A 24,797-nucleotide genomic window follows, 5' to 3' on the forward strand; every position below is an offset into this window, starting at 1 on the left:
TTCTGTTATTCCAATGTTGTCATTATATGGTAAAATAAATATTTTTTACTCCACAATGACAACACACATTTTGGCACATTTATTAATGAATAAATAAATAAAACACAGTGATGTAAATATCAGGGCCCTTTGCTATGACATTTTAACTCAAGGCTACACTGTTAGCCAAATCCTGCATTCACACCATGCATTTTCTTTTTTGATATACAGCCAATAAACCCTTAATACTGCCTTAAATAACGCCTTAAAAAATGTCACCCACTAACAAAACAATTAAGGCCAAATACCTGAGACTGCCAAGCATTTGCCTGCTGACAGTAGCTATCCATCTTCACACCTGTAGGAGTTAGCCACAGCAGTCATGAGTCGCACCGGAGTGACATAATCTCCCCCTTCGACTGATTGGCTGGAGGAGCAGCTGTCAATCTAGACTAGTGGACCAATGGTGACACTGAAGCCCACCCTAATTTACATCAAACTCTGACGGCAAAGTTTTGAAACGCCAGCACAAAACGTGAGAACGTGAGTAAAGGGGAAAAGTACGGAGTCCCTAAAGGGTCATGGTGGTGGGAAAAATTTAGGGGTGGGTGGAAAAAAATCTGGGTGGTGGAAAAAAAATTGGAGCGGGTAGAGAAAAAAATCGGGGTGGTGGAAAAAAAATCAGGGTGGATAGAAAAAAAATCAGAGTGGTGAAAAAAAAAATTCGAGGTGGGTAGAAAAAAATCGGGGTGGTGGGAAAAAATATACTTTTTTTTGCGTTCCCTCGCAAAACTTTCGCGTTCTCTCGCAAAACCAGCTGAGTTCGGACAAACACTTCCTGTTTACTTTACAGCTTGCAGTGATTCATACAGCTCCAAATGTTCACAATGGAGCGGTTCATAGAGCTTTATTTTGAACTTGGACTCAGGTATTAAGAAAAACAGTCAGTGCTTCGTTCAAGGCACGGCTTTAGGACATTCCCATTCAAAAATGTGGGGGAGATTCACAAAGAGTTGACTGCAGTTGGAGTCAGTGCTTCAAGAACCACTACGCACAGATGTATGCAAGACATGGGTTTCAGCTGTCGCATTACTTGTGTCAAGCCACTCTTGAACAACAGACAGCGTCAGAAGTGTCTCGCCTGGGCTAAAGACAAAAAGGACTGGACTGCTGCTGAGTGGTCCAAAGTCATCTGATGAAAGTAAATTTTGCATTTCCTTTGGAAATCAGGGTCCCAGAGTCTGGAAGAAGAGAGGAGAGGCACAGAATCCATGTTGCTTGTGGTCCAGTGTAAAGTTTCCACAGTCAGTGATGGTTTGGGGTGTCATGTCATCTACTGGTGTTGGTCCACTGTGTTTTCTGAGGTCCAAGGTCAACACAGCTGTATACAAGGACGTTTTAGAGCACTTCATGCTTCCTACTGCTAACCAACTTTATGGAGATGCAGATTTCATTTTCCAACAGAACTTGGCACCTGCACACAGTGCCAAAGCTACCAGTACCTGGTTTAAGGACCATGGTATCCCTGTTCTTAATCTGCCAGCAAACTCAAAGCTTATGAGTTGTGCATGGGGCAAACATCACTGTCCTGCATATTTGCTCTGTGCACATTTTGAAAGCTGTCAGACAGGCAATCTGTAGGCAAACAGATGACAAAGGACTGAGAGACTTCACCACGTTTGCTTTCGCAACACTACAAAATGCCAGCAACATGACCGGAGCAAGAATTATGTTCTGTGCATTATGTGCCCTGCTCACAACCCCACAAAACACAAACCTTGTCAAAGAAAGTCTGTGTGTTTTGGAGAGTGTAATCTCAAGATCCAAAGAGGAAACACTGGAAGAAACTACTCTTTCTAAAGACTGGGAAATGTTTGAAAGTGAAGACAGAAGACATGCAACAACCATCATTGGCAGATCACCATTCTCTGCTTATTTTCAGCAGATCCTGCAAGAGGTGAAGGAACAAATGTCAGGTGATAAGTTGGTAAAAGAGGACAATCCATACTTTTGTCCAGCCATCATCACTGTGCTATTTGATACATACCTTGCCATTTTTCCTCTTTGGAGTGGCTTGCTGTTGGGAGATCTGAGTAGGTATGGATCTCATGAACAGGCGACAACAAAGAAACAACCAAAAACAAGAGAGACCAACTGTCACATAGAAAAGTGATTTGGAATTGTCAAGCACTCCATAATGCAGAAAGAAAAAAAAACGTCAAACCAGGAACCTTCAAAAGAAAAATGCATCAGTCTCTGCAAGCAAGATATACAGAGAATATAATTCAGCATAACCTTCCTCAAAAGCTGTTGCTCCAATCGGAGGCACCTGAGAAACTTGATCAGTCTCAAGAATCTTGGATGAAGAAAAAGGAAGAACGTTTCCCATCCACCAAATCTAAACCTGCTCCCAAACAAATAAGGCTGGATGTGAGACAGAGCAAGAAAAGTTCAAATGTTAAAGCTGATTCAAGTCCTGCAAAGGTACTCAGTGTAGAGGAGGAGGTAATTAAATAAATAGTTCAAAAGCGACAATTATTATTTTTTGGCATATTTTAAGGTATGCTATTATTTACTGCTATTATGAACTTCATGTCATTGTAGGTCGACATGCTATGGAAGAAGCCACCTACAGAGCTGCCTGTAGCCTTTGTGAAGTCTCTCAGGAGCAATGAGGAGAGCGTGTTACGTCATTACGAATTGGTATCACTGAGGCCACATGACTGGTTATATGGAGAGGTACACATATGAAAACTAAAATACAAATGCATTATTGTAGAATATTATAATAGTATTTTACAACATGATAAGTACTGTCCTCCTATGTAATAATTCAAGTTATTTGATTCCAATTGAAATGCTGTATGGTTTTTTAGGCTATTGAGTACTATTTAAGAGCTGTACTCAGTATGAAGAGGGAAAATCTCTACCTGCTAAACCATCTCACCACATTTACCATTTTTAATGGCCCAAGGGATGTGATGGAACGGCAAGGATTGCAAGACGTGAGAGCGACTATTAACATTTCTCAATTTTGATATGTACAGTACACGGACATGATCGTTTACATTTCTGATAAACAGGTGAACTTTGAGCAGTATGATGGGCTCAACACTTTCGTAAATGTCAACCAAAACCACTGGAGATTAGTGGTAAGTAAAAAGTCTGCAAATACTACATATACTGTAAACATGGATATGCCCATGTTATTTTCACTGAGCTGTGTGAAAATTGACTAAGTAGTTATAATTTCCTTGTTCATTTTTCTCCAATTTAGTATCTACATGCTGTATGTGACACCATTTACATACTTGACTCTCTAAGTGGTACAGATGAATAGAAAGCTGCTGACATGCCAAATGTTTGGGTATGATATATACAGTGAGGTCAATAAGTATTTGATCGCCCTGTGATTTTGCAAGTTCTCTTACTTAGAAATGATGGAGGGGTCAACAATTTTCAGCATAGGTGCATTTCCACTGTGAGAGACAGAATCTAATAAAAATCCAGAAATCACATTGTATGATTTTTTTAACCATTTATTTGTGAATAACTGTGTCAAATAAGTATTTGATCACTTGAGTCAAAAAAGTTTAATATTTGGTACAGAAGCCTTTGTTAACAATTACAGAGGTCAAACGGTTCCTGTAGTTCTTCAGCAGGTTTGCACACACTGCAGGAGGGATTTTGGCCCACTCCTCCATACAGATCTTCTCTAGATCTGTCAGGTTTCGGGGCTGACGCTGAGCAACACAGAGTTTCAGCTCCCTCCAAAGATTTTCTATTGGATTTAGGTCTGGAGACTGGCTAGGCCACTCCAGAACCTTGATATGCTTCTTACGGAGCCACTCCTTGGTTTTCCTGGCTGTGTGCTTTGGGTCATTGTCATGTTTGAAGACCCAGCTACGACCCATCTTTAATGCTCTGACTGAGGGAAGGTTTTTTCCCAATTTGTCACAATACATGGCCCTGTTCATCCTCTCCTTAATACAGTGCAGTCGTCCTGTCCCCTGAGCAGAAAAACACACCCAGAGCATGATGCTTCCAGCCCCATGCTTCACTGTAGGTATGGTGTTATTGGGATGATACTCATCATTCTTCTTCCTCCAAACATGACCAATGAAGTTAAGACCAAAAAGTTCTACTTTGGTCTCATCTGACCACAGGACTTTCTCCCATGACTCCTCTGGATCATCCAGATGGTCCCTGGCAAACTTCAGACAGCCTGGACATGGGAGAAAAAAAGTGTGTTAAAACAGTAAGAAATATGTATTGCCTATTTGGATGTGCATATGTTATGGAATTACTTTTGTAGTATTCAGTTAATGTTTATGTCTTTTGCTATTCATATACTCAGTTACACAAGGAGTATTGAAAAAGGTTGTTCATTTCATGTTATCATGCTTAACTTTAACAACTATTCATTTTTTGCAATAAATTTCCCTCAAGAGCAGTGAGTTATTTTTTTCTTTGTGTTTTATTTAAATAAAAGGGGTCATTGGGTGTCACATGCACTTTTACAAGCTGTTTGAACTGAAATGTGTGTTGGGAGTGTGTGTGCACAACCACCCTAGAATGACAAAGATCCACCCAGTAGTTTTCTTTTAATTAAGTAAAATAATTTGCCCCGTTCTCAGATGCCTGTTGTTGTGCCGTCTTTTTTTCAGTCTGTGAACAACTAATCAATTTCTCTTCAGTTTTGAAATCATGATGACTCCGCTGTTTCGTTCAGGTCTGCCTTTTCTTCTTTCAGTGCCATTAGACCGGTAGTAAATAGATAACAATAACATTAGTTTGGCATAAAGCAACAGACATCGAAACATGACAAAAAACCTCAAATCCAAACCCATGTATGCTAAATCCTATACCTACTAAAGTACTGACAGAGGTGTCACCTGTAATCTCAGAACCTCTTGTCAATATTTGTTAATATCTCTGGTTTCCCAGGGAGGGTTTAAATTAAGCCAAGAGTAGGTTTAATCAAGGACAGTTTATCATGATTTAAAAAAAAAGCTTTCTGAAACACAGATTAAGTAAAGATTACTAGCTCCTGGACTGTGATGCCCTCCAAAGGCAAAGCGCATAGCTACACATTTGGTCAAAATTGAGTTAAGGCTCAAAATGGGCTTTGTGACAACCGTTTTGTCTTGTGGCAAAGTCTCCTGGTTCAGTTTTGTCCCGTTTCAGACTTGTGGTGTGAACAGCTTATAAATTGGTGCCTCCATTGTCTCAGAGTCTAGTTAAAGCCGCGGTCCTCAATTTGAATGGCTTGATAAAATATCAAGCCATTAATCATCAGTGTTTATATAATCTGCGCTACTTAGTATAAAAGACTATTAAATCTATCAAGATCTCGGCAGATAATGAATAAACAAATTCAAAAACAGCATTTCCAGCTTCAATAATTAGCTTCAGTGACAGTTTATTCTTTTCAAAAGGCTACAAAAGTTCTTGAAAATATGATATAAAATAGTCCTTCCTGACACTGAGAATTTACCCATGTTGCTTACCATTGAAAATCACATTATGAAATCAAATGAGAGCTCAGGTGAGAACACAATACTCTCTAGTAATCTGTAAGTATTGGGCTTCTATTACATTTCCTCCTATATACCTATGTTTACACGTAATGGGACCCCAGTTATTACTCCACACACCAATATTTTATTACCTATTTGATTGCAACTCACAATCATTGCTCACATACCATTTTCATTTGTATCACTTTATTCCCCTGCTCTGTACTATTACATATTACCATCGATCCTCCATCTTCAAGTACTTTTGCACACTTGATCTCATCTGCTTGTTTCAACTCATTAATTAATGCAACTACACTTTTAACTGTTGTCTTGCTCCTGCAAGTCTTTCCACAGTGATGGCACAGCAAAGACTTCTCTCTGTTGTTATTACATGACTCACATCACACTGATAACATAATACAGATCTCTCATGTGTGGAACCTCATGTGGTATTGAAGTGCTTCTTTACATCTGAAACTCTTTCCGCAGTGACCACATACAAATGACTTTTCTCCAGAGTGAACTCTCATGTGTCTGTTAAGGGTTCCTTTTTGGTTGAAACTTCTTCCACATTGCTGGCAGGTGAAAGGCTTCTCTCCTGTGTGAATTCTTATGTGCTCTTCAAGGCTTTGTTTATGATTGAACCTCTTTCCGCACTGAGGGCATGTGTAGGGCTGCTCTCCAGAGTGGATTCTCATGTGGACTGCAAAGTGCCGTTTTTTACGAAAACTCCTTCCACACTCAGAGCAGGTATAGGGTTTCTCTCTATGAGTTCTCATATGAACTTGAAGGTTTTCATGTTGATCAAAACTCTTTCCACATTGATCACACGTGTAAGACTGATCTCCATTGTGAATTCTCATGTGTCTGTTAAAGCTTTCTTTTTGAGTGAAACTTACTCCACACTGTTGGCAGGTGAAAAGGCTCTCTCCAGTGTGAACTGTCATGTGGCAATGAAGCTTTTCTTTCTGGTTAAAACCCCTTCCACACTGTTGGCAGGTGTAGGGCTTTTCTCCAGAGTGAACTCTCATGTGTCTGTCAAGGTGTCCTTTTTGGTTGAAACTTTTTCCACATTGTTGGCAGGTGAAAGGCTTATCTCCAGTGTGAACTCTTAAGTGTCCTTCAAAGTGACCTTTATGATTAAAGCTCTTTCCACACTGAGAGCATGTGTAGGGTTGCTTAGTGTGAATTCTCATATGGTCTTCAAAGTGTTGTTTTTGATGGAAACTCTGTCCACATTGAGGGCATGTGTAAGGCTTCTCTCCAGTGTGACTTCTAACATGTCTTTTAAGACTTGCTCGAAGACTGAAACGCTTTCCACATTGTTGGCAGGCATAAGGCTTCCCTCCTGTGTGAACTCTTGTGTGTCTTTTAATGCTTTCTGTTTGATTGAAACCCTTTCCAGACTGTTGACAGGTGACATAACTTCTTCCTGTCTCTTGAGTCCTTTTTCTTAAGGTCTTCTCAGTCTGTGAACAATTAAAAGGTTTTTCTCCATTTATGAAATCATGATCTTTGTCTTCCATGTCATTGAGTACTTCACTCTTCTCTTTCAGTGGCATCGGGTCTAAGGTGAAAAAAGACAAAAGTTAACCCCAGTTTAAAGACACAAAACACAAAAACAATCAAATTGCAGTTAAATGAGTTAAACAAAGTATATGAAATTTATGACATATGCGGATGCAGAATTCCAGTATCCCTGCTGAAAAACCAGCATATGCTGGTTAGGTATGTTTTGGTGCTGGGATGCTGGTCCTTTGTTGGTTTACGCTGGTCTTTTGCTGGTTTATGCTGGTCCTTGACCAGCAACATGACCAGCATGAACCAGCAAAGGACCAGTGTAAACCAGCAAAGGACCAGCGTAAACCAGCAAAGGACCAGCGTAAACCAGCAAAGGACCAGCATAAACCAGCAAAGGACCAGCGTAAACCAGCAAAGGACCAGCGTAAACCAGCAAAGGACCAGCGTAAACCAGCAAAGGACCAGCGTAAACCAGCAAAGGACCAGCGTAAACCAGCAAAGGACCAGCGTAAACCAGCAAAGGACCAGCGTAAACCAGCAAAGGACCAACGTAAACCAGCAAAGGACCAGCATGAAGCAGCAAAGGACCAGCATGAAGCAGCAAAGGACCAGTGTAAACCAGCAAAGGACCAGTGTAAACCAGCAAAGGACCAGTGTAAACCAGCAAAGGACCAGCATAAACCAGCAAAGGACCAGCATAAACCAGCAAAGGACCAGCATAAACCAGCAAAGGACCAGCATAAACCAGCTAAAACCAGCATCCCAGCACCAAAACATACCTAACCAGCATATGCTGGGTTTTTTTCAGCAGGGATGAACAAAGGCACATGGAGGACACAGAACGAAACTGAAAACAAAGAAATACTTGACTTTAATCATATATTATTGAAGTTATTCATCAAGCAGTCTCTGGTATTTGCATAAACATAATGGCCCGGTTTCACAGACAAGGCTTAAGCCTAGTCCTAGACTAAAATGTAAGTCTGAACTGTTTCAACTGAAAGAAAATTGCACTGATTGATCTTAAAATATATCAGTGCCTTTGTTTTGTCTCAAGATGCACACCAGTAATGTTTTTTTCTAAGCATCTTTATAAAAATTACTTAAATGTCCTAATTGAACTATGACCTAATCCTGGCTTAAGCTAAGCCCTGTCTGTGAAACCGGGCCAATGTGTTTTTACTGTAGTGATTGTTAGCATATGCAGTCTTTAGCATTGTGTATAATATATTTCTGAACTGAACCCTAACCCTAATCGTATGTTAATTCAGACGTTTATTTGCTGCTGTCTGAAAGTGAGTTTTGCCATTGAAATCGTTTTAAATGTCTGAAATGTTGATGCTAGTTGATAGCTTAATATGAAAACCTGGGAAATAAACAGCGATGCTGACCGTCTCTAACTCAGATAAACTCTGCCTTTGTTGTTGACCCACTTTTGCCCAAGATATTCAAATGATAAGTCATATGTGAGATTGATGAATGACAGGCGAATGTTTTTATTTCCTGCCAATATTTCGTATTTAGGCCTACCTCAAGGACCAGCTGTTAACGATCTGTTCAATATTGACATGAACCATTTTTTCTGTGACTGACCAACTAATAAAATTTTAGTTGACTAAGCCTCTTCTCTGCGACTAACATCCAGTAATCTATTAAGGGGGCAGCCCTAGTCAAGTGAAAGCGACGGTTGTCACCAGACTTTATTTCCCTTACGTCATCATTACATCAGAGCAAGTTAGACCACATGCACACAACCCTTATTTAACTATTTCATATGAAACATGTTACTCAGTCCTTGCAGTGAACATTAACTAAATATTAAGTTAAAAGCAGCGATGATAGGGCCCTCGCACCCGGGCTCACCGCCGACCGACAGCTTTAGGAAAACAGCGAACGGTGGGCCGTATGCTTTTAATACAGTAAATATAGGAGAAATAGGTCAGTCGTTAAAATGTGCCAAACTTCCTGCTGCCAGCTTGTGGCGCTATGCCTATAAGTGATTATTGGCATATAGATGTGTTCAGGCCAGCACTTTTATCAAACATATGAAGTTTGGTGCAGATTGACCTTGGTATGTTTGAGTAAGTGAAAGATATGATATATCCTGCTGCCAACAGGTGGCGCTATGATAAAATCTGAATATTGGCCTTCAGGTGTCTTCAGGCCAGGACTATTACCAAACCTGTGAAGTTTGAGGCAGATCGGAGATTTTATAGCTGAGTTATAACTTCTATGTCCATGGCGAAACATCAAACTTTGTCACACCGCCACGGACACGCCCTTTACCGAAAACTCAAGATCTCCACAATTTAACATCACTAAGGCCTTTACATTAGACTGACCAAATATAATGTTGATATCATTAAATCTGTAGGAGGAGTTTGTTACAAGTCATTTCCTGTTGCCAACAGGTGGCGCTATGATTATGAGAGAATATTGGCCGTCAGATGTGTTCAGGCCAGGACTTTTATCGAACGTGAAGTTTGAGGCAGATTGGACATTTTATGGCTGAGTTATAACAACTTCTATTTCCATGGTGAAACATCAAACTTTTCAGGCCGCCACGGACACGCCCTTTACCGAAAACTCAAGATCTTCGCAATTTAACATCACTAAGACCTTTAGATTAGACTGACCGATTTTGGTGTTGGATCTGTATGTCTAGGAGGAGTTTATTGCAGTGTAAAACATGTCACTTCCTGTTGCCAGCAGGTGGCGCTATGACTATAACTGAATGTGGGCATGTAGATGTCTTCAGGTCAGGAGTGTTATCACACATGTGAAGTTTGGGACAGGTCGGATATTGTATGCCTGAGTTATAGCTACTTCCTGTTTCATGGCGAAACATCGAAATTTGTCAGGCCGCCCCGGACACACCCTCCAACGAAAACTCTAGATCTTCGCAATTTAACGTCACAAAGGGCTTTAGATTAGATTCACCAAATTTGGCGTTGATCGGAATAAATCTCTAGGAGGAGTTTGTTCAAGTACGACGCCTGAAAATGGCAAAATTACACAAAATTTGCTGAGAAAATTAATAATATCTGACTTCCTGTTGGGTTTCGGATTTTGCTCCAAGAGGCTTTTTTGTAGGTATTGGTGTGTTACATGTGTGTACCGATTTACGTGCATGTACGTGAATCACAGCTGAATGTGTAAAGGTGGCGCTATCGAGCCATTTTGCCACACCCACTTTTGAAACCCATATCAGACGTAAATTTTCGCCAACCTGTTTGTTCCTCAGTATCTTCATGTTTGACTCGGAATGTTTCTTCAATCTTCATGTCTTCACTCTCCTCTTTAATTAATGCCATCTTTATAATAGTGTCACGTGGATCTCAGTTGCTCCACCAGGAGTTTTTGTTCTGTTTGGAAACTTAGTCCTGTTTAAGATGAGAGTAATTAACAGAAATATATATAAAAAAAATCTCAATCAGCTCTAGTTCAGTAGTCGGTGTTCTGGTAAGGGATTAAGAGTGACGGACTTAAATGATCTGATTAACACTCAAAACTTTAACTTACTATTTAGTTTTGATTAACATTTAATGATTAGTATATTATAATTATATTTAATCGATTACACACTTTAAAATTTGCTTTTGTATTTTAAGTTTGTCATTACAACATGTTTGTGTTTGTTCTCGTTGCATTTACACTGTTTTGAGCAGCAGGTCTCTCAGCAAACGGCGATTTGAAACAGTGAATCATTTTGTGAATCAACCGATTCAATTGACTCGGAATTTGCCAGTCGTGTTTCTGATCTGAATCTCTACACAGAAAGAGAAATCAGACGCTGTGTGGATGCGCTTCAAATTAAGTTCATTATTAGATAAAATATTACAATGTTACACGCACTATTTATACAGTTTAAATCGCTTGCAAACCATATAAAAAAGACTGAACGCGTTGTATAAATGTAAACACTTTAAATGATTAAGACTACAAACCTTTCTTCAACTGAATCCATACACTGCTGCAGGAGCGCGCCTCAGCCTTACAACGCCACACCACCAGATCAAAATAAAAGTCCTGTTCACGCGCTTCTGTGTCCACGATACAAACAGTGCAGAGATATTTAAAGGGAAACACATATGTACAATAAAACTTCAATATACATATATAAATTCGAAAAATATTATAAATATTTACAAATAGTGATATTTATAATTTTAATTACTTATTTTTGTATTATTTTATTTTTCCAAAATGCACTCATTCATTCTTTCGTTTATTCATTCATGTATTTATGACAATGTTTGTGTCCACAATTGTTTCTTTCCATGTTCATTTAATATTTACTTAATTTTGTATTTATTTATGCATTATGTCTACATTTATTTATTTCCTGACTTATTTACTATGACAATTATTTGTTTAGACCTTTCTTTGTCAGCAAGGGAGATGTTCTGAGGCCACAGTGTGACCCATCAAAAAGTCTTTTTGTTTTTGTTTTGTTAGTATCAAAAATGCTAAGATAAAGGCTGCGTAGTTGCTTCTTTCAAACCTTCATGCAAACTTTATCTTATTTGATCTCCCTCACTTTTATGCATTACTAATACAAGTATATATACATATTAATGATTATGTAGTGATTTTAAGTTTGAGTTAAGAGTATTTATTTTATTTTATTTATTTTAGTTTATTTTCTTTATTTTAGCTTGTTAGAACAAAATGTCTTACAGCCAGCTGAGTATAGACTGAACACTAGTCTTCACTTGTTGTCGAAAGGTAACCTGAGACTAATTGAAGGAATGACTGAAAATGTAAAGCATGTGAATGATTATGCTAAACTTGCTTCTGAAGAGGATTCCTATGGAAGCCCTGAACCGCATGGTGGAAAAAAAAAAAACTATTATGGAGTAGAAAAAAAAAGCATCTCATTATTTCGACATAATAACTCGTTATTTCGACATAATATCTCGTTATTTTGAGATATTAAGTAATTATTTCGACTTCTTAACTCGTTATGTGGTGGAAAAAAAAAACGTATGGTGGGGGAGGAAAAAAATAAAAACTTATCTCATTATTTCAAGTTATTAACTCTTATTTCGAGATACTAACTCGTTATTTCGAGATACTAAATCATATTTCGACATACTAACTCATTATTTGGTGTGGAAAAAATAAAATGTATGGTGGAGAAGAAATTGTTTTTAATTTATCTCGTTATTTCAGCATTAAAAACTCGTTATTTCAAGATACTAAGTCGTTATTTTGACATAAGTCTCACTGTGATAAGGTTTGTAGTTACTTCGATATGAGCCACTAGAGGGCAGAATAAGACAGGGAATCAAATAAGGAACGCGTTTTAATTATTATACAAGTTGGTGCTCCAAAATCCTAGAGGTTTATCATAGGAATATGCATTCTCGCAGGAATTCATTCAAGACTAAGCTTCATTGAGGTTTAAAGAGACCATAAATGCTACATATTACCGTAAAAGGTTGTCATTAATACCATAACCAAATTTATAGTATTTACTAGTTGCCATAGCAACACTATACAGAGAAAAAAGTGCGTGAAAATTCAAAAGCCTTTTGCAGATATCGCAGAATATTTATTTTACCATAGTAATACAAAATTTCTGGCTGAAGTAATTTTTCATCTCAGTTTTTAGTATTCATTTAAAATGAGACAAATATGATATTATTTTAATGGCCAATCTGTTATTTATCAGTCTCGATAGATTATTAATGCTTGGCAAACCAGCAGAAGACACGAACCAGTTTTATATTCCAATCGCATTGATGGGGAATGTTGTAACACTGCATTACAATCTGCCCCGCTGTTATTAAACATATTGAGGAAGAATAGGCTTTGCCGGAGGAAGGACTTCATTGACGTGTTAGATTTTGCTTACTTTGTTAATGAGCAGCTTGAAACATCAGGCCAGATGGTTGGCTATAGAATGATGCACCTAATGTGCATTCAAGAGGGACCTGTTGTGAAAAGGGAAACGGTCAGATTGCTCTTAAGTGTTTTTGGAACCAGTTGGAGTGGCACACAGGCGAACGCGAAAAACTGCGAAGGAGGAGATACCACAACCCAGGGCCAAATTTCATGTGGCATTTAGATTCTTATGATAAATTAAAACCCTATGGCCTATGAATAAATGGATGTGTCGACGGATTTTCAAGGCATCTGATGTGGTTGAAAGTCTCTTATACAAATAGCGACCCAAAGGTGATTGCATCCAGGGGCGGACTGGGACAACATTTCAGGCCGGGAAATCTCACACTTATCCAGGCCATCCCACACACCCACACCAAATTTTGAAACCACGGACAACAATATTTTTTATATGGCAATCATCATCATCAGATAAAGACAAAAAAAGATCAACAAAAGAAAAGTTGAAATTTACTGTAAAGAAAATACACAGTATCATTAGGGCCCAAGCCCAAAAGGGCGAAGGCCCTATTGTTCTTCTAGGGGTTCTTAATTTTTATTTTATTTTTTCAACCTTCCGAGCTATTAAGGGGGCCTTAACATACTCAAAAACTCTTGAAAATTTGCACACACGTTGGAATCTGCCGTCGTCCGGACGCCACAGAGGCTGGGACCCGGGCGTGGTTCAGGGCCTCTACAGCGCCCCCTGGAACACAGTTTGAGAACTGTGCAAAATGCAAAAGCGCATACTCTGGAATTTGATATACTCCTCCCAGGATTTCGATGGGATTGGCACCAAACTCGGTCAGCATGATCTCAAGACATTGGGGATGCAAAATTGCGAGGGGATTTTTGATATCTCGAACGATTTGGCCGTGGCAAGGCGACAAAGTTATGGCGAAAACAGAAAGTGTCTAATAACTGTTGCACACATTGCCTGATTCTGATGATATGTAAAGGGCTCGATGATAAATCAGGTGCTGTTGCCATGGCAACGTGTCAAACTTTAAAATTAGATTCCTGTCTTTTCGAGGCAGATAACATGCTTAGAATTTCATGAAACTCAACACACACATCAACATTAATGATAGTTAGACACTGGCAAAAGGTCATAAATGGGCGTGGAGCAGGCACTCTATAGCGCCATCTTTTGACAAAAGTTGGGGGGTTAGTTTTTCCTACAGTCACCAAACTCGGTACATATATCGTTCTCATCAATCTGGACAACTTTCTAAATTAAACTCATTAGCTACGACCAACAGGAAGCTGGCTATTTTGATTTGAATGTGGATTTTTGGACAAATCAGGCTGTAAACAAATTCATACTGCTCATAAGAGCAACATGCTGTTCACACCAAACTTTTTTAACATGAAGAGAATATTCTGAGGATGCTAAATTGCGGGCGGATTTGGGATATCTTGAACGGTGTTGATGTTGTGATTTTTTAAAGTGATAGTAAAAAAGATAACCATAATCTTTTTATATATTTTAAGTGCAGCATCTAAACTCTTTAAAACTTTTTTCACACAGAGAGGTAGTCACTCTGAGCAAACGCTGTTATTTTCACAAGTACGCAAGCTTCTTTGAATTAAAGAAAATTTAAAAAAGAAATCTGAAATCTCCTCTCACTCTGCCTGACTTTATCTAAGTATGTGTGTGTCACATAGCAAAAGATTAAGAAAAATACTTTTTAGCATAAGCGATTTATCTATATTTATAGACATTTATTTTCATAGTGTTATTTATTGAATATAAAATTATAATTAACAATTTCAAGAAAAACTTTGACAACAAAACAAACTTTGCTGTTATCTGTTCAAAACATCTGAAAATTATACCATTTTAAGATGAGTTTATATATATATATATATATTTATTTGTTAAAAATATTTGTATGTTCATGTTAATTCACAGTACATAAACTAATGTTAAAAGACACAAATTTACATTTTAATAAAGTATGAATACTTATTTTAGCTCAATATTAATTAACATTAATAAATTCTATTTATTATTGTTCATGTTAACTAATATAGTTAAGCGATCGCTTATTTAATTTTAATACTGTAAGGTTGCTTTGACACAGTGCTGTATAAATAATCTTGACTTGACTTATTTTTCATTAATTTAGCCACTGCTGAATAGATACCTAGGGTTATGTTTGTTTTCTTCCAAAGGAGATGAAAAATAATCCGATCTAACAGTTTTTAACGCTTTTCTATAGGATAGGTTACATTCAAGCCAAGTACGAAAAACCTCTAGTTTTGTTTTCCTCCAGCTGCCCTCCAATTTCCGTGCTGCGCTCTTTAGGGAGCAAGTGTGATCGTTATACCATGGTGCGCACTGTTTTTCTTAATCTTTCTTAAGTGCACTGGAGTAACCGTATCTAAAGTGCTAGAAAGTCCATAGTTTCTATTACATTATCAAGTTTTTCTGAGCAATTGGATATGCTACCGTACTTGTAGCAAGGAGTTGAATTTACAGTTTTAGTTTATATCTGGAGTCGCCAAATCGGGTTGTTCTCACGAAATTAGACTCATAAGGTGTCATGAAGCATTTTGATGATAAAAGTAAATGCTATCAAAATAAGAAGTATACAGATATAAACATCTCTCCATGGACTATTTTGCACATTATTTCAAATATCATCATAAATACCAATTTTGTTTTTGTTTTTTCCCACATTTAAGGGGAAATTCCTCATTACCGCAACATGTCCATGACTGGATTTGGGTTCTTTGAGATGGAAACATTAATAATTAAAAAAATATAAAAAAGAAAAAGCTTTAGTGCATGTTATTCTATAAACATTTACAGTAAAGAAACGTGGTAGTTGGTGATCATTGGTAAATGTTGTGACAATAATAAGGAATATAAATGTGTCCAAGACCAATTTTCTCATCCTCCGCAACAATTCTTATTTTTTGTCTCCAGGTAAAAGTTAAAATGTTTGTTTAAATTTTTTTTGTCGTTTTCATTTTTTATTATTATATACCCCATTATGGCCTAAATATAAAAAGTGCGGGAAAGTTTAGCTAACCCTCATGGTGTTTCCAGTTAGCAAGAATGTTTAAGGTCACTCATCCTCGGCAACACCATTATCATCCACCCCAACAATTGAGGGCCTGTTGCGGTGGAGAGACTCAATGTTTCGGTAAATGAGAATGAGGCTAATAGTAATGAAACTTATGAAGGAGGAATATGCTCCAGTGGGGACGGTTTGCATTTCCTTTAGTTTCTCAGAGACTGTTCGTATTAGAAAGCCGATATTTTAATACAATAAAGCCGCATCTGTCAGCTACTTAAATATAATTTTTTCACAGTCACGGTCTTCAATAAGGTAAATTCTTTAAGGTACTAAAGAATAGTAAATTAAAAAACGTTGTTAGGTAACAAGTAGATCTTTTACCTATTCACTAAAAAAAGGAGAGATAACTAACTATTGATTTTATGTTTCTTACGGAAACGTGGCAAAGGGAAAATGAGTTTATTCACCTAAATGAGCTCTGTCCTGCTGGCTGTTCCGTTACTGGGATGCCCCGATTGGCACGTCGTGGTGGTGGGCTTGCTGTTGTGCAGCGTGACAGTTTCATATGTAGAGTGATTAACTCAGAAATTTTTTCCTCTTTTGAATCTCAAATGCTTAAAGTAGGCTCTTCTAATGTTTTTTACTGTGTGTTAATTTATCGCCCTCCTGGCCCGGCAGGTGTCTTTCTTACTGACTTTACTGACTTTTTATCATCTATCATCAAACTTGAGAAGGTTTTAATTATTGGGGATTTTAATTTGCATATTGATGATTATACATGCAACACAGCTGCTAATCTCCTTTCTATTACAGACTCTTTTAATTTCATTCAGCACGTTACTGGACCCACGCACATTAAGGGTCACACCCTGGACCTTGTTTTTTCTCTTGGTCTAGATATAGTAAATACACATGTGGAAGATGTACATGTGAGTGACCATAGTTGTGTGTTTTTTAATATTAACTTTCCTCAAGATCCTCCGCCCCAGAGATTTATGACACAAAGGCGGATTATTAATCAAGACACTGCAGAGAGGTTCTCTGCCTTGTTTGACCCATGTTCTCTGATGGGATGCACTGATGTTGATGAATTTATCCGATCTTTTAATGGTCAGTGCTTATCGATTTTAGATAAAGTAGCACCAATGAAACTGAGCGCTGTCTCCCACAAAAAAGCCTGTCCATGGGTTGATGAAGCTATTTTAAGTTTTAGGAGAAATTGTAGAAAAGTGGAGCGTCTTTGGAAATCTTCTAAACTCGAGGTTCATAGGCTCCACCTTAAAGATCTTATGGTCACCTTGAATGAGATGTTGAAAAAGGCGAGAATGTGCTTTTTCTCTCAACTTATTTCCTCGAATAAGCACAATCCCAAAATCTTATTTGACACCATTAATACAATAGTTTCTCAAACTAGCTCTCAAACAACTGTGTTATCTAGTTCTGACAGTAATGAATTCCTCCACTTTTTTGTTAATAAGATCAGAGATGTTAGGGCCAACATTGCACCATCATTGGCCCAGAACTTTGCCTTTGACCTGTCTCCTGCCCATGGTTGGTCCACCTTTACACCTGTGACGTTATATGACATCACCTCTCTGTTACATTCCATGAAATCATCATTTTGTCTTATGGATGTTGTCCCTACTGTGCTATTTGTACAAGTTTTTGACTCCATTGGCCCCTGTATTGTTGAGATGCTTAATTCTTCACTCCTAAATGGTGTCGTTCCTGTTTTTTTTAAACATGCTGTTGTTAAGCCTGTACTTAAAAAAACTAATTTGGATCCTCTACAACTGAAAAACTATAGACCAATTTCGAAGCTTCCTTTTATGTCAAAAATTCTAGAAAAAGTTGTAGCAGAAAAACTCACTCTTTTTCTAGAGAAACACGAGTTATTCGACAAATTTCAGTCTGGTTTTCGCAAAAAACATTCCACAGAAACGGCGTTACTTAAAGTTTCAAATGATATTATGATGTCAGCTGACTCTAAAAAATATTCAGTGTTGGTCCTATTGGACCTCTCATCAGCTTTTGACACAGTTGATCATAATATTATGATTAATAGACTTCGTGATCTGTTTGGTATATCGGGATCAGTTTTAAAATGGTTTTCATCCTACCTGTCTGGTAGAAGTTTTAGTGTTAATATGAATCAGATTATGTCTGAAACTGCAGAGTTGTCGTGTGGGGTACCTCAAGGTTCTGTCTTGGGTCCTATCTTGTTCCTCTTGTATATATTTCCTCTCGGTCAGGTTATTAGTCAGTTTAGCGACATATCTTACCACCTATATGCGGATGACATCCAACTGTATTGTTCCTTTAAGGAAACTGAGTTGTCTAAATTGTCTTCTTTAGTTAACTGTCTGACCAGTATTAAACAGTGGTTATGTGAGAACTTTTTGCTTCTGAATTCTGACAAAACAGAAACACTAATCATCGCCCCTGAAAGTAAAATCCCAAAGATTATACAATATATTGGTGACTTAGGCTCGTCTGTCCAACCGAGCCTCAGGAATTTAGGTGTTGTCTTCGAGTCAGCTATGTCCTTGGAGCTTCATTCTAAACAATTAGTTAGAAACTGCTTTTTTCAACTGAGGAACATTTCCAAATTAAGATCATTTGTGACCAAAGGTGAGTTAGAGATGATTATTCATGCGTTCATCTCCTCACGTTTAGACTACTGTAACAGTCTTTTTACGTGTTTGAGTAAGAAGGAGCTTCATCGTCTCCAGGCTGTTCAGAACTCTGCTGCAAGGCTTTTAACTCACATTAAGAAAAGAGAACACATCACACCTGTTTTAGCATCGCTTCACTGGTTACCAGTTCAGTACAGAATTCATTTTAAAATCCTGGTTCTTACCTTTAGAGCCTTGCATGGCCAAGTCCCTACCTACATCACTGACCTGATACAGCTTCACAATCCTACCCGGAGTCTCAGGTCTTTAGATCAGATGCTATTAGTTGTTCCCAGCACTCATTTTAAAACTAGAGGTGACCAGGCATTCCAGGCAGTTGCCCCCAGGCTGTGGAATGCTTTGCCCCTTGTTCTACGTTGCGCGAACTCAGTTGATTCTTTTAAAAAAGAACTGAAGACTTTGCTCTTCAAGCAGGCTTTTGGTTAGTCGAGGGGTTTTTTATGGCTGTTTGTTGTGTTTGCTGTTTGTTTTTTGTGGAATGTATTTAAATTGTTCTAGTATTACATTTTACTGTGAAGCACTTTGTGATGTCTATCTGTGAAAAGTGCTATAGAAATAAATTTTACTTACTTACTTACTTACTAACTATTAAAGGGGTTCATTAGTATTATCATTATAAAGTTACAATTATGTAATAATGTTATGGCAAGCTTTTAAATCAATATTGTGGCAAGGGACAGCATGTTGGGATGGTTGCAACAGTGTGTCCCTACAGTGATAGCCATGATAAAAATTGGTATATTAGCTTGACAACATAGCATTGGCACACGCTAGCTATGCCTATCAGAAACTAAGAACGCACTGATTAAAATGTTATGTTTTTACAATTCGTCAAACAACTCAGACACTATGACCAAAAATCTAATCTTTAAAAAAAATACTTTTTTTATACCAAGAAATTGATTTGGGGTAGAAGGAATGATCACATGTGGCTGATTTCTTCCAGGAAGTATGAGGGGCCAATAAAGCATGTGCAGTATGAATATTATCACTGTGTCTTATTCCTGCTTGAAGAAATAAGCAATAATAATGCAAACTGTCCCCACTCTACTAGTGGGGAAACTAGTACTACAGCATAGGGCAGGCTACATGACAACGTGGACTAGATGAGGGCTATTCAATTAGATTCATTTTAGGGCCGGATTATCGAACTGAAAATTTGAAGGGGGCCAAAGGGGTGGGGGTCGTCCCGATCTCTTTCTAGGGGGGCCTATACAATTACATTGAAATGCATATTCACTAAAATGAAGTAATATTACCAACACCAACATCTATAAAAGGTTAACATTAGTGCTGTCTGTCAATCAATTTAAAAAACAACAACACATTTTTCTGTAATTAATCACAATTAATCGCATTGTCTTTATATATTATATATGTATTTATATATACCTCCAATGTAAGGTAGAAACAACATAAAGTATATTTTAAATATGTGTTTAATGGCATCTTTTTGCCAAGTAGCCTATTATTAATGAAGTATTGATATCAGTACTGCTACCGGTGTCTCTATTAAATGTATTTTCGGTAACACTTTCTATGAAGCCTGTATTTATAATGCATTACAAGGACATTCTTAATGCATTATAATGCATGCATAATGCCTTATAAACACCATTATAATATGTTATATAATTTTATAAATAATCATAATAACAGTTACAATGCACTATAATACTTACCTTTTTGGGCTCATAACTTTGATGAGTACAATGCTTTATAACACCAGATGATGTCTGCATTTATAATCCTTCATATGGGTATTATTAATGTATTATAGTGCACACGTAATGCCTTATAAACACAATTACGATTTGTTGTATCATCTAATTAATAATCATAAAAACAGTTACAATGCATTATAATACTTACCAGATGAAGACTGCATTTACAATGCATTATAAGGGCATTCTTAATGTATTATAATGCATAATAAGAACATACATATAAGAACTGCCCTTATAATGCATTGTAAATGCAGTCTTCATCTGGTGTTATAATGCATTGTACTCATCAAAGTTATAAGCACAAAAGGTAAGTATTATAGTGCATCGTAACTGTTGCTATAATTATTTTTAAAATTATATAACATATTATAATGCTGTTTATAAGGCATTATGCATGCATTATAATGCATTAAGAATGTCCTTGTAATGCATTATAAATACAGGCTTCATAGAAAGTGTTACCGTATTTTCTCTGTTTTACACATTAATTATGTCCATTCAACATTACAGTATAACTGAAAGACAATATTATCAGCATTGAATAGGCTCTGAAATATATAACAACTTTTAATTTAGGTGATTTTAAAACAATCCTCGCATAAACTATAAGTTGTTATTATTATTGCCATATACTGGTTTTAATCGTGATTTGTTTGTATTTTTAATTTTACATAAGTGTTTGTTTACCACAAAGTATATTTTGGCCATCAAAAAAAAACAAAAAAACATTCAAATTGGATCATATGAGCTTTAAAGTGCTGAAAATGGTTGTGCAAAAGTCATTGAAAAGTGCTTAAATTTCTCTCTTAAAAGGTTGTACAAAGCCTGAAATGAATGCAGTAATAACATTCGACTACGCTTAAGTTGGCGTTACATGTCGAAGGAGCGCGCTCAGTACTTTTCTGCAGCGGAGCAAGAACTCTGGATTGAGGGATTTCAGGAGTTTCAGAGTTGAATTAAAAAAAACACCAATCACACAGACAATAATATCATACAAAATACACACTTACAAGGTAAAACACACAAAAGGAATCAGGGCAATGCTTTTTGGATCTACTGTAGTCTAGGTAGGCTATTGAAAAGGTTATAGATATAGGCGTTTTCTTGAAGATGGATACGGATTTCAACACCTTCAGCTTGCCATCTAGCTCATTCCAAATCGTTGGGCCTCTACTAGTAATGCTCAAACTTGCACTTTTGAGTCTTCTGATTTTACCGGTGATCAGGTGTTTATTCCTGGTGCATAATGCATGCATTGTGGTACTGTATATATTCAGCTCAGTAAGCCGAAGGAGACCAAAACGGTGGGAGTATTGCACCAAGACCACGACATGGCTCGTATTATCTTCTTTTGTAGACTTATTAATTTGTTTAAGTGGCTCGGGTAGGTATTACACCAAATGACGTTACAATAACTGATGTGAGGTTCAAATAGAGTTTTGTACAGGGTGAGAGCAGCAGGTAGTGGAAGATAGTGCCGTTTTTTGACGAACAGACCAACATATTTTGAAAGCTTCTGTATCAAGTGATCTGTGTGGCTTTTAAAGCTTAGACATCTATCAGTGTGAACCCCCAAGAACTTTACGGAGGTGGCTGGTAGTCGCTCCTCATCATTTACTGTTTTGTGGCTGATGCACTTTAGATTTGATTGGAACCCTATATAGTTTGTTTGTTTAATGTTGAGAGATAATTTGTTACACTTGAACCAAACAATTTGTTGTAGTTCTTCATTTAAGAGATGTCGACTTTAAGAGAAGTCACTTGAATTTTTATGCGACAAGAACCGATTGGTATCGTCTGCAAACATCGCCTTTTGAAATACTTTAGAGGAATTCACAAAGTCATTTATATATATGTGACCCTGGACCACAAAACCAGTCTTAAGTCGCTGGGGTATATTTGTAGCAATAGCCAAAAATACATTGTATGGGTCAAAATTATTGATTTTTCTTTGATGTCAAAAATCATTAGGAAATTAAGTAAAGATCATGTTCCATGAAGATTTTTTGTAAAATTCCTACTGTAAACCTATCAAAATGTAATTTTTGATTAGTAATATGCATTGCTAAGAACCTAATTTGGACAACTTTAAAGGTGTTTTTCTCAGTATTTTGATTTTTTGCACCCTTAGATTTCAGATTTTCAAATAGATGTATCTCGGCCAAATATTGTCCTATCCTAACAAACCATACTTCAATAGAAAGCTTATTTATTGAGCTTTCATATGATGTATATATCTCAGTTTTGTAAAATTTAACCTTATGACTGGTTTTGTGGTCCAGGGTCACATATATATGTTGAATAATAATGGACCCAAGATTGAGCCTTGGGGAACCCCGTATTTAATTTCTTTATTTTGAGATATATGGTTACTAACCGTCACATATTGTTTTGAACAACTTTTGAACCAGTCAAGTGCTACTTGACGCCATAATGATGTAATTTCTGCAGAAGAATATTAAAGTCAATAGTATCAAATGCCTTGGATAGGTCAAGAAAAACACCAACTCCACAGTCACGCTGCTCTAGAGAATCGCTGATTTTTTCTACAAGGTCAAAAACAGCCATAAAAGTGGAGTTCCCTTTCCTGAAACCATACTGTGATCTTGTGGGGATATGGAGCTTATCCAAGTAATGACTCAACCTAATGTGAACCACTCTCTCTATTACCTTAGACAGAGATGGTAGAACAGAAATTGGTCGGCAGTTGCCCATATGGTTTTTGTCACCTGATTTATAAATTGGAGTAATTCTGGCTATTTTTGTCATACTTGGCACAAGTACAGAAGTGCTAAGTTAATGCAATATGTTAGTGGCTGTGCTATCGTGTCTGCAACAGCTATCAGAGTTTTACTGCGTATTCCATCAACCCCTGCTGTACGAGAGTTCTTCAAATTCGTAATTATTTTATGAACTTCAGTTTTGTCAGTAGGTTTCACGAAGAAAGATTGCATGTAGTTTCCGGAGACGTAGTGTCTATAAGAGGATCCATAGGGAGGTCTGATTTTCCTGGCAAGATCTTCACCAATAGAGACAAAATAATCATTAAAAATATCGGCTAGTAACTTCAACTTAGTCTAGTTTTAGTCGACGAAAACTGATGACATTTTAGTCTAGTTTTAGTCGACGAAAACTGATGACATTTTAGTCTAGTTTTAGTCGACTGAAAACTGATGACATTTTAGTCTAGTTTTAGTCGACGAAAACTGATGACATTTTAGTCTAGTTTTAGTCGACGAAAACTGATGACATTTTAGTCTAGTTTTAGTCGACGAAAACTGATGACATTTTAGTCTAGTTTTAGTCGACGAAAACTGATGACATTTTAGTCTAGTTTTAGTCGACGAAAACTGATGACATTTTAGTCTAGTTTTAGTCGATGAAAACTCATGACATTTTAGTCTAGTTTTAGTCGACGAAAACTGATGACATTTTCGTCTAGTTTTAGTCGACGAAAACTGATGACATTTTCGTCTAGTTTTAGTCGACGAAAACTGATGACATTTTAGTCTAGTTTTAGTCGACGAAAACTGATGACATTTTCGTCTAGTTTTAGTCGACGAAAACTGATGACATTTTCGTCTAGTTTTAGTCGACGAAAACTGATGACATTTTCGTCTAGTTTTAGTCGACGAAAACTGATGACATTTTAGTCTAGTTTTAGTCGACGAAAACTGAAAACTGATGACATTTTAGTCTAGTTTTAGTCGACGAAAACTGAAAACTGATGACATTTTAGTCTAGTTTTAGTCGACGAAAACTGATGACATTTTAGTCTAGTTTTAGTCGACGAAAACTGATGACATTTTAGTCTAGTTTTAGTCGACGAAAACTGATGACATTTTCGTCTAGTTTTAGTCGACGAAAACTGATGACATTTTCGTCTAGTTTTAGTCGACGAAAACTGATGACATTTTAGTCTAGTTTTAGTCGACGAAAACTGAAAACTGATGACATTTTAGTCTAGTTTTAGTCGACGAAAACTGAAAACTGATGACATTTTAGTCTAGTTTTAGTCGACGAAAACTGATGACATTTTAGTCTAGTTTTAGTCGACGAAAACTGAAAACTGATGACATTTTAGTCTAGTTTTAGTCGACGAAAACTGATGACATTTTAGTCTAGTTTTAGTTGACGAAAACTGAAAACTGATGACATTTTAGTCTAGTTTTAGTCGACGAAAACTGATGACATTTTAGTCTAGTTTTAGTCGACGAAAACTGATGACATTTTAGTGTAGTTTTAGTCGACGAAAACTGATGACATTTTAGTCTAGTTTTAGTCGACGAAAACTGATGACATTTTAGTCTAGTTTTAGTTGACGAAAACTGAAAACTGATGACATTTTAGTCTAGTTTTAGTCGACGAAAACTGATGACATTTTAGTCTAGTTTTAGTCGACGAAAACTGATGACATTTTAGTCTAGTTTTAGT

General features: G+C 37.1%; 1 protein-coding gene across 1 annotated transcript; it reads right to left on the bottom strand.

The window, feature by feature from the left end:
- Positions 1 to 4,212: 4,212 nt before the first annotated feature.
- Positions 4,213 to 10,401, bottom strand: LOC141338955 (uncharacterized). Its single transcript, XM_073844569.1, has 2 exons — positions 10,252 to 10,401; positions 4,213 to 7,068 (listed from the first exon to the last, which is right to left on the bottom strand). The coding sequence occupies exons 1-2, from the start codon at positions 10,334 to 10,336 to the stop codon at positions 5,930 to 5,932; spliced, it is 1,224 nt and encodes a 407-aa protein (XP_073700670.1). The 5' UTR covers positions 10,337 to 10,401; the 3' UTR covers positions 4,213 to 5,929.
- Between the last annotated feature and the right edge of the window lie 14,396 nt (positions 10,402 to 24,797).

The sequence above is a fragment of the Garra rufa genome, chromosome 1, assembly GCF_049309525.1.
Source record: "Garra rufa chromosome 1, GarRuf1.0, whole genome shotgun sequence".
Lineage (NCBI taxonomy): Eukaryota > Metazoa > Chordata > Actinopteri > Cypriniformes > Cyprinidae > Garra > Garra rufa.